Source organism: Copadichromis virginalis, linkage group LG17, assembly GCF_057382275.1.
Source record: "Copadichromis virginalis isolate Kocher_CV1m ecotype Utaka linkage group LG17, C_Virginalis_male_GT1.1, whole genome shotgun sequence".
NCBI lineage: Eukaryota > Metazoa > Chordata > Actinopteri > Cichliformes > Cichlidae > Copadichromis > Copadichromis virginalis.
Window position 1 is genome coordinate 29,933,815 of NC_140634.1, and position 16,593 is coordinate 29,950,407.

A 16,593-nucleotide genomic window follows, 5' to 3' on the forward strand; every position below is an offset into this window, starting at 1 on the left:
ATGTATGTGTGGGCAAAGCAAAACACATAAGGGTAATAAGATATTCTCTGTTTATTCACCCGAAACAAGAATAGATGGAAGGAAATACAGAAAGTGACACCTACGCAGTGATATGTTTTTTTTTCCTATTCTTAGTGGCTGTGTCAGAAATGTGTACAAATGGGGAAAGAAATACCACAGAAAATTGCTATTGTTTTGAAGAGAGATTTACATTATATTTGTGTTTCAGGTACCTGATAATGCAGTAATGGCCTTGGTTCCCAAGCAAGTTACAGCCTACAACTCTGTAAATAACTCCACCGTGTCCCGAACTTCTGCAAGTAAATATGGTAAGCCGGCCTCTTTCTGTACCATAAGTTTCAGTTATCAGAGAGCCACTTTCTTAGCTGGACCGAGTTTGCTTTAGAAACTATATGTATTTTGTTTTTTTTAATGTATTCATAACTCAGTAAAAGAAATATCTTAGGAATTGATGCTTGGTAATGAAAATGAAAATTATTAGCAAAACTATACGTATAAATTTATTTGAAATAAAACAATCCACTCAAGGAATAAAAATATTGCATTTGTCCATTTTGTTTAATAATCCGGTGTTGTTAGAGTAACTCACTGACCCTGCAGCAGTGGATGGTATCACTTGAGGACCCTGCATGTCAGCAGTGGTGGACCAGAAATACAAGATTTCTAAAATATGAAGAGACAAAAACGCACTCTTTCCTCAGTTGTTCCGGCCTCTTGAGAATCCAAAGTGGCTCCTCTTATCCTTCCATGTGTTTTTTCCTGTGTGCCTTCTACACGTCTCCTTGAACCTGAAAAACCATCAAGTTTGTTGATGATCAAAGGGCTAAGCCTCACTGGTCACAAACACTTCAGACACTTCAAATGTGGTCCCACGTTATTAGCATTGTCTCATCTCCATATGGTCTCACCTCATCTCTCCAGCTCTAAATTAGACCAGATAGGGCAAGGTGAGTGGTGCAACAGAAGAGGGAGAGAAGGAGAAGGAGGATGCCAGGAATACCCCCCCTCCATACACACCCCACTATATATCTATATATAGATATCTATATATCTATATCTATATATATCTATATATAGATATATATCTATATATATATCTATATATAGATATATATCTATATATATCTATATATAGATATATATATAGATATATCTATATATAGATATATATCTATATATATCTATATATAGATATATATCTATATATATCTATATATAGATATATATCTATATATATCTATATATATATATATATATATATATATATATATATATATATATAGATATATCTATAGATATAGATATATCTAGATATATCTATAGATATAGATATATCTAGATATATAGATATATCTAGATATATAGATATATAGATATATCTAGATATATAGATATATCTATATAGATATATCTAGATATCTAGATATATCTAGATATCTATATATAGATATAGATATATCTATATATAGATATAGATATATCTATATATAGATATAGATATAGATATATAGATATAGATATATAGATATAGATATAGATCTATAGATATAGATAGATATAGATCTATAGATATAGATAGATATAGATCTATAGATATAGATATATAGATCTATAGATATAGAGATATATATCTATAGATATATCTATAGATATAGATATATCTATAGATATAGATATATCTATAGATATAGATATATCTATAGATATAGATATCTATATATATCTATATCTATATCTATATATATAGATATCTATATATATCTATATATATAGATATAGATATCTATATATCTATATATAGATATAGATATATCTATATATAGATATAGATATATATAGATATATAGATATATATATTTTTTTTTTAATTTTTTTTTTTTTAAAGGGACTGACTTCAAATGCAAGTGTGATGCACTTCACAACTAGTGTGGTACTTGAGAGTGACTTTGAACTCTCCCTGAGTACAATAGCCAAATAGTGAAGAAATAGACAAGGGTGAATTTAATAGAGCTGCTGAAGAGCAGCAGCAGGAGGAGGAAGAGGAGTGGGGCTGGTGAGAAAGTTGTGGAAAAAAGTTCAAAGATTCAGACAAACATTCTCTATAACATGTTGAGTTGGAGAATGAAAGGAGAAACCTTTGTGTTTGATCTTTGATGTAATGTTCCCATCAAAAAACCACAAGAAGGAAAAGAAGGGAAACACGGGAAATATAACAGCGCGCGCGGAACTGGATCAGAATAGAATAAAAAAAGAAAGAAAGAGAAACTCTCTCTCCTGTGTATCACTCACTACGCATCACCCTCAGCTCTCCAACTTCTTGAATAAATAATTACCACAAAATGAGCACACTGTTCTGCCATACCACAAGGGCAAAGCTAACAATTCAAAGCACCACATTTTGTGTCGCGCTTGTCCTGCATATAGTGTATGTGGTTTGTTAACCTTGTAACAAAGCTACAGTCAAATAACGCTCAGTGAAGTGCCCTATAGGAGACGCAGGCGTTTGAATTTTTTTAGTTGATCATACTGCGATCAAATATGAGTAGTCAATACACAGACACATAAAAACACACACACTTTGTATCTGTTGTCTCCAGCTGTCCCTTATTTTCCCGCAGACTCTCTTCTCCATACACTCCTCCTGCTTCTCTCTCTGGACAGATTGATTTCTGTCACGGTGAAAATCACTCTTTTTTTTTTCTTTTTACACTCCTCTCCAAACCGCACCCACTGATCAATTTTTTTTTTCACACTGTGTAAACATTCATTGAGCCATGTGTTTGGAAATGTCATCGCCGCTCCGGCCATTGGGTGGGCCATACATATTTCATCTCGTCTGACACCTGTTCGATTTTGTGTCAGGCGGCAATGCTATGTCTTGTCACTTGGAGAAGAAGCCATGAAAAATTAACCATGCAGACTTTCTGAAAGTTTCATATCCAATCTCACACACCTGTAAATTGGAAACCTCAGACCAAGAAACTACATTCTGTTGCTGACATGCAGGTTATAGTTTTCTTTGCCTTTTTGGTTGCATTTTCCTTTTTTTTATTGTGTTTGTGCTGCCTGTGACTGATTCTTTCTTTTTTCCTTTTCACTAGTTTGATTTAGCTTTAATCTGTCTTCTGTGACTATCTGAACAACAAAACAAAACGTTTTTAATGATTTTTATAAAAGAAAATTAACACTTATCTGACTCTGTGTTTTGCATAAATTAGCAGCATTTCATAAACTGAAGCATGTTGTTTCTCACAGAAAACATGATCAAGTACACTGGAAGCCCCGACAGCCTTCGTACCCGTACTCCTATGATCACCCCTGACCTGGAGAGTGGGGTGAAGGTTTGGCACTTGGTTAAGAACCACGAGCACGGAGACCAGAAAGAGGGCGACCGCGGGAGCAAGATGGTCTCTGAGATCTACCTGACAAGACTTCTGGCCACCAAGGTTAGCAATCTATGTTTAGGAGAGACACTAATCTGTGAGGACCTACTGTGCTAACCTCTAGGTCCATATTTTTGTTCTTCGTCTCTACTAGAGTAGCTTTGCATGAATCACTGGCCAAATAATCATTATTTATATTATATTGGGCTTTGGTGCAGCCCATCCTTTTATCCACTGTTTTTAAAAAAAAGATGTTTTAACTTCCTTTTAAGTTATCTTTATTCTGATTAGCTGCCCCTCACAAACAAAGACTGAACAGCTGGTGGGTGGGGTACAGTGCTCACAGACAGAGCTGCGTTTCTGTAATGACCACATTAGGGATATCCTCTCTCATTAACTCAAATAAACTTTCCCTATGTTTAATTTGAAGAGAAAAATCAGAAAAGCATAATAGGTCTCCTTTATCTAGCAACTTGCTCAATTTAGCCAATACTACGTGCACAATTTATATGATCAAACCAGACAAAATAAAGTTATCCAACTCAGCAGTAGCATCTTTAACCGAAGCAGTTCAGCAGGTGAAAGGCTAAAAGGTCACTCCATCTTTTACCCCGTGTTATAATAACGAATAAAATCCCTCGCTGTATTTAAATATTCATGTTTACTTTGGATGAGTCATCTCAGTGGAAAAGATTATTCAAATGTATTCCTCTATCCCCTCAGGTGAGAACGAGAAAATGGATATTTCTGTTTGTTTTTCTTTTTTCATTACTGTTGCATTGATGCAGCAGCATATCAAAAAGGGTAAAGAAGAAAAGACCGATGAAACCAGTGAAGGTTTTTCTGTTATAAAAAAAAAAAAATTATCAGGCAAATATAGAAATGACTATAAAATTGGTCTCTTTGAATGCGTCTTGCGACAATGGCCCCTAAGAAGGAAAAAAAAAATACAGTTAATTTGGTTTGGAGGAAAATGTGACTTTGATCCAACAGCTGAATGCAAATGAACAATCCACTCTTAAAGCACCTTGTCCCTCTTCCCCCCAACACCAATACACCCTTTCTATCAGACTCACACAGCCATATGGGGAGGGTAAAAGAAAGTGGGAGGCTGTGAGCTGAAAATGTTTAGGATGTGTTTTTTTTTTTAAATTCACCAGCACTTCCACTTTTCATCTTCTGAATGTCTTTGTTTAGCTGTTAACACAGAGAAAAGTGTCAGGAGTCTAAAGTGGAGTGTCTCAAACACACCGGTAGCACATCCATTAAACAGGCACAGAGGGAAGAAGCAGGATGATCATCCTTTATGGAACATGTTGGCTAATGAGCAGGAACATGGAACTAATTTGGTTGTGCCAATTCCAACTTGTCTTTGAAATAGTACATCTAGATAATAGGCAAACAAATCCTCTTTTTTTGCCGCTGCTGTTTTTGTCTTTATGAAAGCGTGTTTGCTTTCCGGTGAACAACAGCCTCTACAACCACAAAAGCATTTACAGCAATAAGAAACCCTTTCCAGTTATATTTATTTATCTCGATCTAAGCTCAAAATCTAAACACAAATGATTTAAACTAATGATACGCTGCTCGTTCTGTTGTTCATATTGATACCGAACACATCATTAAGATATTTGCAATGTAGGGTGGAAAAAGTTTATGCTTAACATTAAAACAGTACACGTTATCATCCCATCTACCAATCCCACTATAGATCTGCAAAACAGAATCTCATTTTTTATTATCAGGAATTGTTGATTTGCATTTAGCTGGGCAGATTAAACAAGTTATCTCAGGGAGTTAAGATACTTATCTGTCCACAGTTAGACAAATTGGCTATAATTTGAGGCGATTTAGCCTGCAAGTGGGCACCCAGCTAAGATGAATTCACAGTGGAGTAATAGACGAGAAACCCAGAGTAACAGCTATAAGCTTAAAGGATTTATTGTAGCTGTTAAACAGAAGTTTAACGTACACATACCACGGTCGCTCTGCTGAAAAGATTACCAAAGAGTACCTTAATGCTCTACCGTGCTACACTGGAAGGTGTTTAGGAGCTATGGCTGAATTGTGCAGGATCAATGTAGGGCACTACAAACACTGCAGAAAACAAAATTACATATCAGCTTGACATCATCCCAGTACTGAGCATAGTAATCATCATAATTTTGGTGGGGTTTTTGGGGTTTCTTCGCTTCCTCTGCACCTGGACAGCTTGCCATGATCTGGAGGAAGACTTATTCCCAAGTTTAGCATGGCAACTCATAGGCCCATCCAAAGGTCTTATAGTAGAATCTCGCACATTTACATAATACCATACAACTTGAAACACTGATGTCTGCCTTTTTGAGTAGATATATCACCGTGACTGTCTAATAGATTTATTCAGTCATTGTTATTGGACTGTCTTTATCTTGCAATATAAAGCACCTTGGGGGAACTATTTCGCCCTATATAAATACAATTGAATTGACAAAGACAAAGGTTAGTATGTGATTATTTACCATATTTCGTTTGTCTCTACCTTGACTTGGAATACTACACTTAATGTACATTCTGTACATTCACTAGCATACAATGCTACTACTGCACATTCACATAATGTTCTTCCTCTCTCCCCCCCTTTTTTGCACAAGTTGAGGAGCGTGTCAGGTTACATTTCAATGTGTGTTATACCTGCATAACTATGCATGTGACGAATAAAGAATCTTGAACTAGTGATACCACATACTTATAGTCAGTACACTTAAAGTTGCAGTCAGTTGTTTTTTGAGGTCATTTAATACTAAATACTAAAAAAAATAATATTTTGCTCATACTTATACATTGATTAGTGGGTAATTACCTTCCATCCATCCATCTTCTTCTACTTATCCGCGGCCGTGTCGCAGGGGCAGCAGCCTAAGCAGAGAAGCCCAGACCTCCCTCTCCCCAGCCACCTCCTCCAGCTTGTCTGGGGGAACACCAAGGAGTTCCTGGGCCAGCTGAGAGATATAATCTCTCCGGGGTGTCCTGGGTCTGATCTGGGCCTCCTCCCGGTGGGACATGCCCGTAACACCTCGCCCAGGAGGCGCCCAGGAGGCATCCTTGTCAGATGCCTGAACCACCTCAACTGGCTCCTTTCGATGTGGAGGAGCAGCGGCTCTACTTGAGCCCCTCCTGGATACCTAAACTTCTCACCCTATCTCTAAGGGAGAGGCCAGCCAGCCTTCAGAGGAAGCTGATTTCCGCCGCTTCTGTATCTGCGATCTCATTCTTTCAGTCACTACCCACAGCTCGTGACCATAGGTGAGGGTAGGGATGCAGATCGACCTGTAAATGGAGCGCTTTGCTTTTATACTCAGCTCTCTTTTCACCACCGGTACAGCGTCCGCATCACTGCAGCTACAGCAGCGACTGCACCGTCTGTCAATCTCCCGCTCCCTTCTCTGGATGATGTAGTTGGCTTCATCGGGTGATGGCCTCCAGCTCGCTCTGGAACGGTTCGCAGCCGAGTGTGAAGCGGTGGGAATGAGAATCAGCACCTGCAAATCTGAGGCCATGGCCCTCAGCTGGAAACGGGTGGAGTGCCCACTCCGGGCGAGAGACAAGTTCCTGCCCCAAGTGGAGGACTTTACGTATCTCGGGGTCTTGTTCACGAGTGTGTACTTGCATCTTCCAAAACGTATTTTCACAAACTTCATGAATGAATTCATTAAGAATACATACAAGCAGACGCTGGTTTGTTGAAGATGAACAGCTGATTAAAAGCTAACGTAATGCCACCTTTAAGGCCATGCTTATGTCCTAAAAATAACACCATTGTTCTGATAAACCAATTAAGTAGATTCCCACATCGTATGAGACCAAAGTGCCCAAGTTCAACAATGTTAGCGCCACTTTGAAGAAAGTTTGACTAACACTGGCTGACTCATCAACTCCTTACACAGAGTTAATAGATATACACATCAGGAGAGGGAAACACTTGCTGACAGCATACACTCACTACAGTTAAACAGTGACCAGAGTTGTTAGTCCTACAGCGGCCACCGTAGCACCGCAGGATTGTGCAGTAGAACTGGGAGGTGTATGAAAACGGGTGACTAAAAATCTGCAATCTGCTGACATTTAGTGGTGAGATTCTACACACCGGAAAACCAACAAGTCTGGTGATCAGTTAACAGGGAAAGAGAGGCGCAATAGTGACTGTGAAGTGAAGGGCATATGAAAGAAATTAATAAACAAACTACAGATCCCAGAATGGGATGAGGCAGGAAAAACAAAGCAGCTATCGTCATGACACATACTGTATAGTTCTCCACACACCTTCACACATGCACACGTCGCCTCTCAGCCTCTGTGAGTCGCTCCATTTTCCTGCCATTATCTCGTTCCTGAGTGCAGGAAGGTGGCTTCTGACTACGGACAGCGCATCGTCTTTCCAGATGGATTGTTTTTGAGAAATAACCAGTTTATCTTGGCTGGCCATCTCTCTTGCTGAGAAATGATTGGGCAGACAGGCAGTGTAATTGACTGCGTTTGGCTTTCACCTTACCAATAAATACCTCTCCTTGGCAACGCCACTCACATCTCTCATATTAGCTCCATCAGTGACACTCTTGAGTGTGGGTACAGGACGTGTTCACGTGTGTGGACTGGTGCAGGGAAGGATTGCATTTTCCCTCCACTTGTACACTTGAGAGTGTGTGTGTGCGCGCCTGTCTCAGCCTCCCTGTTTCATTGCTATCCCCAACGTCGCTTTCCTTGCATTTCAATGCGGAGGCAGATGGCATCAAAACATCCAGATGACACATTGTGTTTAGAGTGCAGTCTAATGACAGGGTAGATGGTCGTGGGGGGGTTATGTTGGCAGTTTCAGCTCCACCAGGGACCAAGAGAACCCTGTGATGATGACAGTGTTGATAGTGGTGCACCCCTTGAGATCGAGGATGACGTAAAATGTCACAGCCTAAGCACTAGTAGGCACATACACAGATTTCACTGTCTCTGCACACATGTACCCGATAGGCCTTCCCTTAGCAACTAGGAAGGCACGTGGGCTTGATATAGAGATGTGATACCGTCTGCATAGAAAAATGGTAAGCTGCCGGGAATGTGGGCCACATTAGAATTATAGCCATGATTGTCGAACTAACAGGATTCCCTCCTCCCATTCTCCCCTTCTATCTCTCCTGACTCTGTGATTTGGTCACCCGCTCCACCCAAATTGGATTTTTATTTGCCAATGCCTGTACACACCTCATCTGCCACACTCAATGGCCTCTTCTTCTGATAGGAAACTTGTGTGGTTTCATTTCCATCTCTGGCTCTCGCCTTTTTCCCGTGCATCCCATCAGCTCATTCTTTACAAGAGGATTAGATTCTCTCACTCTCTGTCTCTCTTCTCCTCCTCCTTCTTAAAGTCACCAACATTAAATCAAATTAGGGTCAATGGTGCAGTGTGGGAGCTAATCCGGCAGCACAAAGAGGCTTAGGAGATGCGCCTCCTGTTCCTAGATATTATTAAAAGTCATCTGTGAAATAACAATTTCCCCCATCAAAGCTGCAAGCAGATTTAAGGGCAGGGTCTGTGAGATATGAGTCAGACACATAAACATCGGCGCTGGGAGAGAAAGTGTCGTGCACTGCACAACTCAAACTGACACAGAAACAAATATACATATTAATGGCATTTCTGCTACTGTTAGTGAAGTTTTGAAAAATGAGAGAATGACTGAATCTTTGTAACTCTCCTCTCCTTGCTCTGTAGGGTACGCTACAGAAGTTTGTGGATGACCTGTTTGAGACCATCTTTAGCACAGCCCATCGAGGCAGCGCTCTGCCACTGGCCATCAAATATATGTTTGACTTCCTGGATGAGCAGGCCGACAAACACAACATCCATGACCCGCATGTCCGACACACATGGAAGAGCAACTGGTGAGTATCTGAATCTAAATATGCTGTGGGTGCTGATATGGAAATATGCATACACACCAAGTAATTGGTGTCAAGCGCACAGAATGGGAATGTTTAAGACTCCTTAAACAGTTATTTGGATCATTGATGGGCATTTTGATTTTTAAAAGTACTACAGGCACTCTGGCATTGCCTGGGTATTGCCCTGTCAGAGCCAAGTTTCACAATACGCCTCTTCCTTTCCTAATATCCATTAACCACAGGGGTGTGTAATCTTCATTAAAGCCAACCACAAGGGGCTAATCCAATTGGCTGCCAAGACTCTCCATCTATTATCATGGATAACTGGGCCAAAAAAAAAATTCCTGTCACTGTGGAATTCTCTAAAGTGACAGATGTTCACTCCCGGGTGCAGAAGTACACCTCTAAATTAATATCTGCTGATTAATTTATACCATATTGACCTGTGAGTCCACCTTAAAAGGTTGGCTGGGGTTAAATAACTGACAGTGCCCTGGAATGGGGTGAGCAGAGGAATGAAAAGGTGAAGAAAAGGAAGTGAACACAGTGGGAGTTAAATGCACACTAATATCTCATTAGCCTCATAGCCTCTGCCAAGATCCCAGCATGCATCACTCAACCCAAGGCCCAGGAGAACCACAGATATTGGAGGAAAAATTTATGTGTATCGAGGGACGAATAGACATAAAGGAATGGGTAGGGAGAGGCTGAAGGAAAATATTATTTACTTTATCTTATGAGCCTAATTTTAGGGTTTTTCTCTGTGTTACCGGGCCAGTCACAGTGTGTGTTAAGTGTTCTGAGAAGTCGACGTGCTTCTCCCCATTAGACTTTCACTGTAGGGCTATAAATAAAGCACAATTTATCATAGCACAGCCTGAGAAAAAGCCACTGAGACTGAGCACAGTTTGTGCTGATGCCACCACAAATACCTTCTCAGTGTGGAACGTGCGTATGATTGTGCCCTTAAGCACCTCCCCGCGCGTGCATATGCATAACCTCATGACCTCATCTTAAAAGACTGCAATCTTGGCTTCAACAGAAGCCTTCGTTTTGTCTCATGGTAGAAAATAATAATGTCAGTGTCCCTTCCAAGCTGAGCCCCCATCCCATTAAACCTGTCAGTTCCACAGTTATTGTACATGCCATTAACTTCAACTGCAGCAGGAGCCCCTATATTCTACTACTACCCCCACCTTGAGGGTTCCCTTCCTTCTGTGTCCCCTGATATAACCTAACTTATGTTAGATCCTTCAGCCTTATACCATTGTCATATCATGCCAGTGTATTTGTTGCTATAGCTTACCAGTCAACCGTTTTGTTTTTTTTATTAGACGAATGTTTAGAAGTTTGCGAAATCTATACTGAAATCAGATTGTGAACCACTATTTTCCCCCATTCAGTGAGAAAATTTTCATAATTTTTCTAAAATAAAAGCAGACAGTTGCTTTGGCATGATTAATGCTGACCACGTTTCCATACACCCTAAAGACCTGAAAGTGACCTTAATGTATCGCTGAACTTTTATAGTCCAAGTCCTTTATATCAAAGCAAGACTATCAAAAAGAAAAAAAAATACTATGCCTTTCTATACCTCTATGATGCTGCTACACTACATTTTAAAATGTGCATTGAGCAGTGTGCAAAGTGCACAGTGCTAAATATGAGTGTAAATGACCACCAAGATATATTCAGATCAAACCAAACTGCAAAAGGCATGTTGTAAACACTATAAAACCTAATTATCATTTGTCCTGCACATCTTAACGGCTGAAATAGCCTTTAGATATGTAGATATTAGTTCTTCAAGCATTTTCTTGTGCTTGACTGTCAACAGAGATGCATAGTAACTTTGCCTATGCCTATGACGTGGTTGGTGGCACACCTTGCAGAATCACGACAGATGATTAAGGCAAATGTACTAGGTGTGGACAGTTTAACAGTTTAAACTTCTTTTTCAGCAGTTTTACTTCTTTTTGAAATAAACTGTATTTTCATGGTGCAAAGTTAAATTTAGTTAAACTGTTAGTTTTGTATGTATTGTGTGACAGAGTTGTAACATGTTTTGTATGTGTGTACAGTCAGTATGTGCGTACATGAGTCACTGGCTCCCAGAGCATCTCCAGATGGTATCTTTTGGATTAGTGGCAGTGTGTTAGTGTCCGCTCTCATCCTCACTCCTCTGTATTTGGTCCGCGTGTGTCCGTCTATATGCGCTGCATTTTGGGATGGAACAGACAGAATTTTAATTATTGTGCAAAACTGCCACATACACCCCTCTTTTCTGCCATCATACTGCAACGGAATCCTACTCAGATTGCTTACTACTACCACTGTGGCAGACCTAAGTATAAGGTGCCAATCACAGGAATAAAATAGCACAGTTTTGCTTACTTAGGCCCTGACTGGAACCAAACTCAGTCAGGTCACCTTTATAAAGCTGTTAATTCCAAATTTAGCTCACTGCATGTCTATGCCATAATGGCACCAGTGAGATGTTGTACATCACAACATCTGTGATTCTTTTCCTGCCAATGGTAAGCTAATTCATTAGGCCCATTCCACAAAATGGGCAGAACCATCCTAAAATTGCAGATGCAAAGGGCTGCATGAGGTGGTTTTCAGGGACCACAAGGGGGACTTAGCTGTTTGCAGGTGTTGTTAGGTACCAGTGTTAAAGTGTGGATGCATTCAAAAAATAAGAGAAAAGCAACTAGTTAGAATCACATTTGTTCTGGTCACATTTTGCCTTTAGAACAGAAATAATTCTCCTATTTACATCTGCCCAGTTTTGGTAAAGATGCTGTCTAAACTGTTGCTTATTTTGCTTGCTTAATTATACAGTTTTGTTTTTTAAACTATATCACACCCTTTTATCAGTTTGAAATGACTGCACTTTCAAGTGATGAATCAGTGGGCCCTTTTCTTACTCTGCCAGCATAAAATCTTTAGGATATGAGATGCCCTTGATCTTGGCAGCTGATATTTAACCTAATCCCTAACCAAAAGGACCGATCATGACCATCATTCAGATTCCTAAAGCTACTCAGCAGGAGTAAACTCAGATTTGCCTATTTTCAATGGATAAGGCATACTTATTATGGTGGTAATTTTGCACACACAAAATTGTGCAAAATCTCATCATCTTAGAATCCATTGCCCCATTGAAACGCCAGCTTGTCAACAATCAAGACAGCACAGCAGCCGTGTTAATATTCCTTTGATCCCTGCACCTAATCCCACTAGATTTTTTGCTTAGATTAATTTTGAAGTCATAATGCTGAGTCTTTCCTCATTCTGAGTTTAAATCCTCTTTTGTTACATTACAGCTGAATATCTTTGTGGGTGGTTGTACTAGAATAAATGCTCAGTGGATTGTTGAGGAACATTGGCGGTACTTTAAATGAATGTGTTTCAGGTTTTGTTTTTGTTTTTTTTTTTTACATTTTATACTCTTTTTCTCCTACACGCAGAAACTTCTGTGTAGCGTAGACTGCAGCAGTGTCTGTTGATTTTTGTCACATCAGCTAAAAGCGCAGAGCCCAGAGAAAAGTAAAGATACAGAGATCCAAGTAACACTCAGCTTTTTCTTAATACCACCTGAGCCCCTTTCACAGCAATACACAGATAAAGCTGGCCCTATATCTATTCATTTTGGCAGAAACAAGCCCTGCAAATAAACAGACTTGTGTATTTTTATTATTCCTGACAGGCACAAAATAGGACCCACTTGCACAAACAAGGCAATATGAACTGTGTCACTGCGCGGCCCCCAGCGAGGACCCCTGGACACTGCGAGGAAAAAAATGAGAGCCAGCCACCACCTGGTTTTAAAGATAAAGGCTTTATTGAATTGAGCACACACATCAAATAGAGCACATCAGCAACAGCAGGGCCTGTGTACTAGCTTTGCAAAGTGAATGAATCCTCGTCCCTTCTGGCGAATAATATGTTCATGCCTATTGACTAGCTGGCTGTAGCAAATTTGAAAACGGCATTTAGGGACTTAATCTCAGAGCAGCTCAACCGGACATAGGCTGTTGTTTTACTTCACACTCTTTGTTCGCCCATTTGAATGGCTATTCAAGCATTCTGTCACCGAGACAGAACTGAACAATCACTGCAAAACTCTTTTTTTTTTTCCCCCCACAGGAAGCCTAACAGACTACATTAGTTAGCATGACTCAGTTTTAGATTTTATTAAGAGACTACCTTTATTTTTATTTTTTTACAGGTGAAAGGAATTATATTAAAGAATTTCATATTGTTGTGTCCAGAATTGGAAATATCAAGATTGGGAAAATTAAAAGGAATTTAAAGAAAACAGCAACAAACAATTATTTATCAGGGAATGAAAAGTTAAAGTGCAAAAGCTGCATGAGTTTGAGTTTGATACTAAACTACTTTTTGTTCTCTTTTCCCTCTCTGACAGCCTACCTCTGCGTTTCTGGGTGAATGTGATTAAAAACCCCCAGTTTGTGTTTGACATCCATAAGAGCAGCATCACAGACGCCTGTCTGTCTGTGGTGGCCCAGACTTTCATGGACTCCTGCTCCACCTCAGAGCACCGCCTTGGGAAAGACTCACCCTCCAACAAGCTGCTTTATGCCAAGGACATCCCCAGCTACAAGAGCTGGGTGGAGAGGTAAGCTGTCAAGAAAAGCGCATGTGCATACACACCAATTACTGGATAGATGAAGAGAGAAAGAACCATCAGAAAACCTGCATTAAGCGTGTTTCATTCCAGCACACACAATGCGACTGTAGCAATGTGATCTATGAGCTGTGAAACCCAATCCAAATTACAATGCAGTGGGAATAGATGGGAGTGCCCAGGGCATAAGATCTACAGGACATAGGAGCCAGTGTGTGTGAGTAGAGGGGAGAGAAAAAAAAAATCAAGGGAAGCATTTTTGAGAGTTGCAGGCAGCAGAAGCCGGTAATTTGTTAAAATGGAAGTTTTATTAAATTTATTTGTCAGCAGGGGAGGCAAAGAGGTCCTGAATAAAAGATGGGGTACTGTGAAGTGGTTCCGAGTATTTATGTGGCTGTAGCGTTGTTGCAAAGCAAGCCTCAGGATGAGAATATATGTGCAGTGCTTGAATGGGTGGAACCAAATGAGGGGATTCAGGCTCGGGATTGTGTGGCTCTCTCTGGTCTCCTATAAGCGATGCATAAAAAAGATATGCGTGGACAGAATAGAGCAGCTGCTACTGTGAGGGGAAAATGCTGGTTGCATGTTTTGTTTTTTAATAACTGCATATAAACAGGGAATGCCTGGTATCACAGAATGGCGTCAGTGTATTTTGTACTTTTACAAATGATTCTTTCAAATCAGTGATTACTGCAAAGTGAAACTGTCTTAATCTTTTTTAAAGAGCCACACTAATGGTCAAAAGTGGATCTTATGCCGTTTCACTTTACTGTCCAAAGTGCCACAGCAAGGGATTTACAGGTCAGAAAGAAACTGATCACTGTAGAGGTTCAGACGAGATATCCTACTGTTCTCTGTCTCCCTCCTCCTTTAGCTGGTTAGCAGGCCAGTGGATATCTCCATCCCTTGAAATCAGTGTGTCTCGCTCAGTACTACCCTGCTGAGACTTTGCTTGAAACACCACTTCAGCCACTAATAAATTACATAAGACAACAACTGCATTCAGCACTTCCATGCTATGCAGCTGGGCAGAGCCACGATATCCCAAAGCTTTTTACTTGCTACAATATGTTGATGTTATTAAAAAGGTGTTGTGAAGTGAAGCAGACCCGTGAGCTCCTGCCACCTGCTCTGAATTTGATGTGGGAGTTGAAGGTCTCCAGACAATGACAAATCCATCACACCTGTCATTACATTATTTGTATACAAGACTGCTTGCATATAAATCTATACCTTTAAAAGTATGGAATACGTGTGGTGGTTTTTCCTTTAACGGCTTTTAAACTTCAGTAGTAAACGTTACTGTAGAGACATCGGCACTTGCAACAAACTGGATGTTAAATTGGTAAAGCAGTATTTTTATTTCACTTCTGCAAATAATTGACCAACTAATTACCGGTATTTAAAGATTTCAATGAATTAAATTTAAAAAGTTGGTGGTGAAGAAGAATTCCAAAATGGGGTTGATCTCATTAGAAATATACTCACATTTTCCACCTAACACGACAACACTAGTAATGAAAGTGATCGCTGCAAAAGATATTTTGCAACAGCAAAAATGCAAACACTGCAGCAGTCTTTAATCCGCATAATTGTCACACATCAGTTCAGTTTGAGGCTTTCACAATTTCATATTGTGACAGGTTATTTCACATTTCAACAAAGAAACTACTGAACAGCTAGCTTACTTAGTAAAAAGTAACCTAACTGTAGTGGCTGGGCCTACAGCTATCTTGTGATTTATACAATGAAGACTTTAATTTTGCTTTCCATACATACCACCTCCCCCCCCCTTTATTGCTTATGCTTGCTTTAGTGAATGTTATGAGCTTGTTGAGTCTATTCTCATGTTCATGACACTAACAGGGCCCAGGTCAGAGCTCTAGCTTTCAGTACTGTGCAGTGTCAATACAGCTATGACCTCTGTGAGTAACACCCACCTGCCTTCTCCTTTGCTCTGTTAGCTCTGACAACTTGTTTCCTGGCAAATATCATCACACGCACTCCCAGAATTATCCATCCATACAACGGGCCTGTCCCCAAGTGGCTGTAGCTCCAGGAATTTAATATGTAAATAAGCAGCTTTAATCAACACAGTTGATATGGGCAACACAGCTGCTGCTGACAGTGACTGATTGCCTTTAGCTCAGTGCGGCGTGTGTGAGTATACTGTATGCTGCTGCAGTGTTCCATTTTAAAACATGAGGCCTCTCTGCATCTACAGGTTCCATTTAGGTCACTTTACTATGAAACGTGCTTTTCGTCTCTATGCTCCACGCATTAGTCAGGCATTCATAAACGATGAACTCCGAAGTAAACATCTGTGTAAAAATACATAACTGGGCATATTCTGCTTTCAAAATCATTTAGCACTTTTCCTTTTAGCATCTTTTTTTTTTTTGCTGCTGTAAACACACCTTAATGCTTTGTATTGTTCCTCCTGCCCTCTCTTCACAGATACTACTCAGACATTAACAAGATGCCAGCGATCAGTGACCAAGACATGAATGCCTACCTGGCAGAGCAGTCGCGGATGCACATGAATGAGTTCAACACCATGAGCTCTCTCAGCGAGATCTACTCCTATGTGGGGAAATACACTGAGGAGGTACGTTATGC

The 16,593-nt window shown here is 40.0% G+C and overlaps 1 protein-coding gene across 1 annotated transcript in view; it reads left to right on the plus strand.

Moving 5' to 3' along the window:
* Nucleotides 1–16,593, plus strand: part of plxna4 (plexin A4) — a 243,291-nt gene that overhangs the window by 222,210 nt on the left and 4,488 nt on the right. The window contains exons 27-31 of the mRNA XM_085437437.1: nucleotides 230–329; nucleotides 3,277–3,467; nucleotides 9,151–9,320; nucleotides 13,753–13,965; nucleotides 16,432–16,582. Of these exons, the coding sequence (XP_085293563.1) occupies nucleotides 230–329; nucleotides 3,277–3,467; nucleotides 9,151–9,320; nucleotides 13,753–13,965; nucleotides 16,432–16,582 (825 nt within the window). The remainder of the gene's footprint in view (nucleotides 1–229; nucleotides 330–3,276; nucleotides 3,468–9,150; nucleotides 9,321–13,752; nucleotides 13,966–16,431; nucleotides 16,583–16,593) is intronic.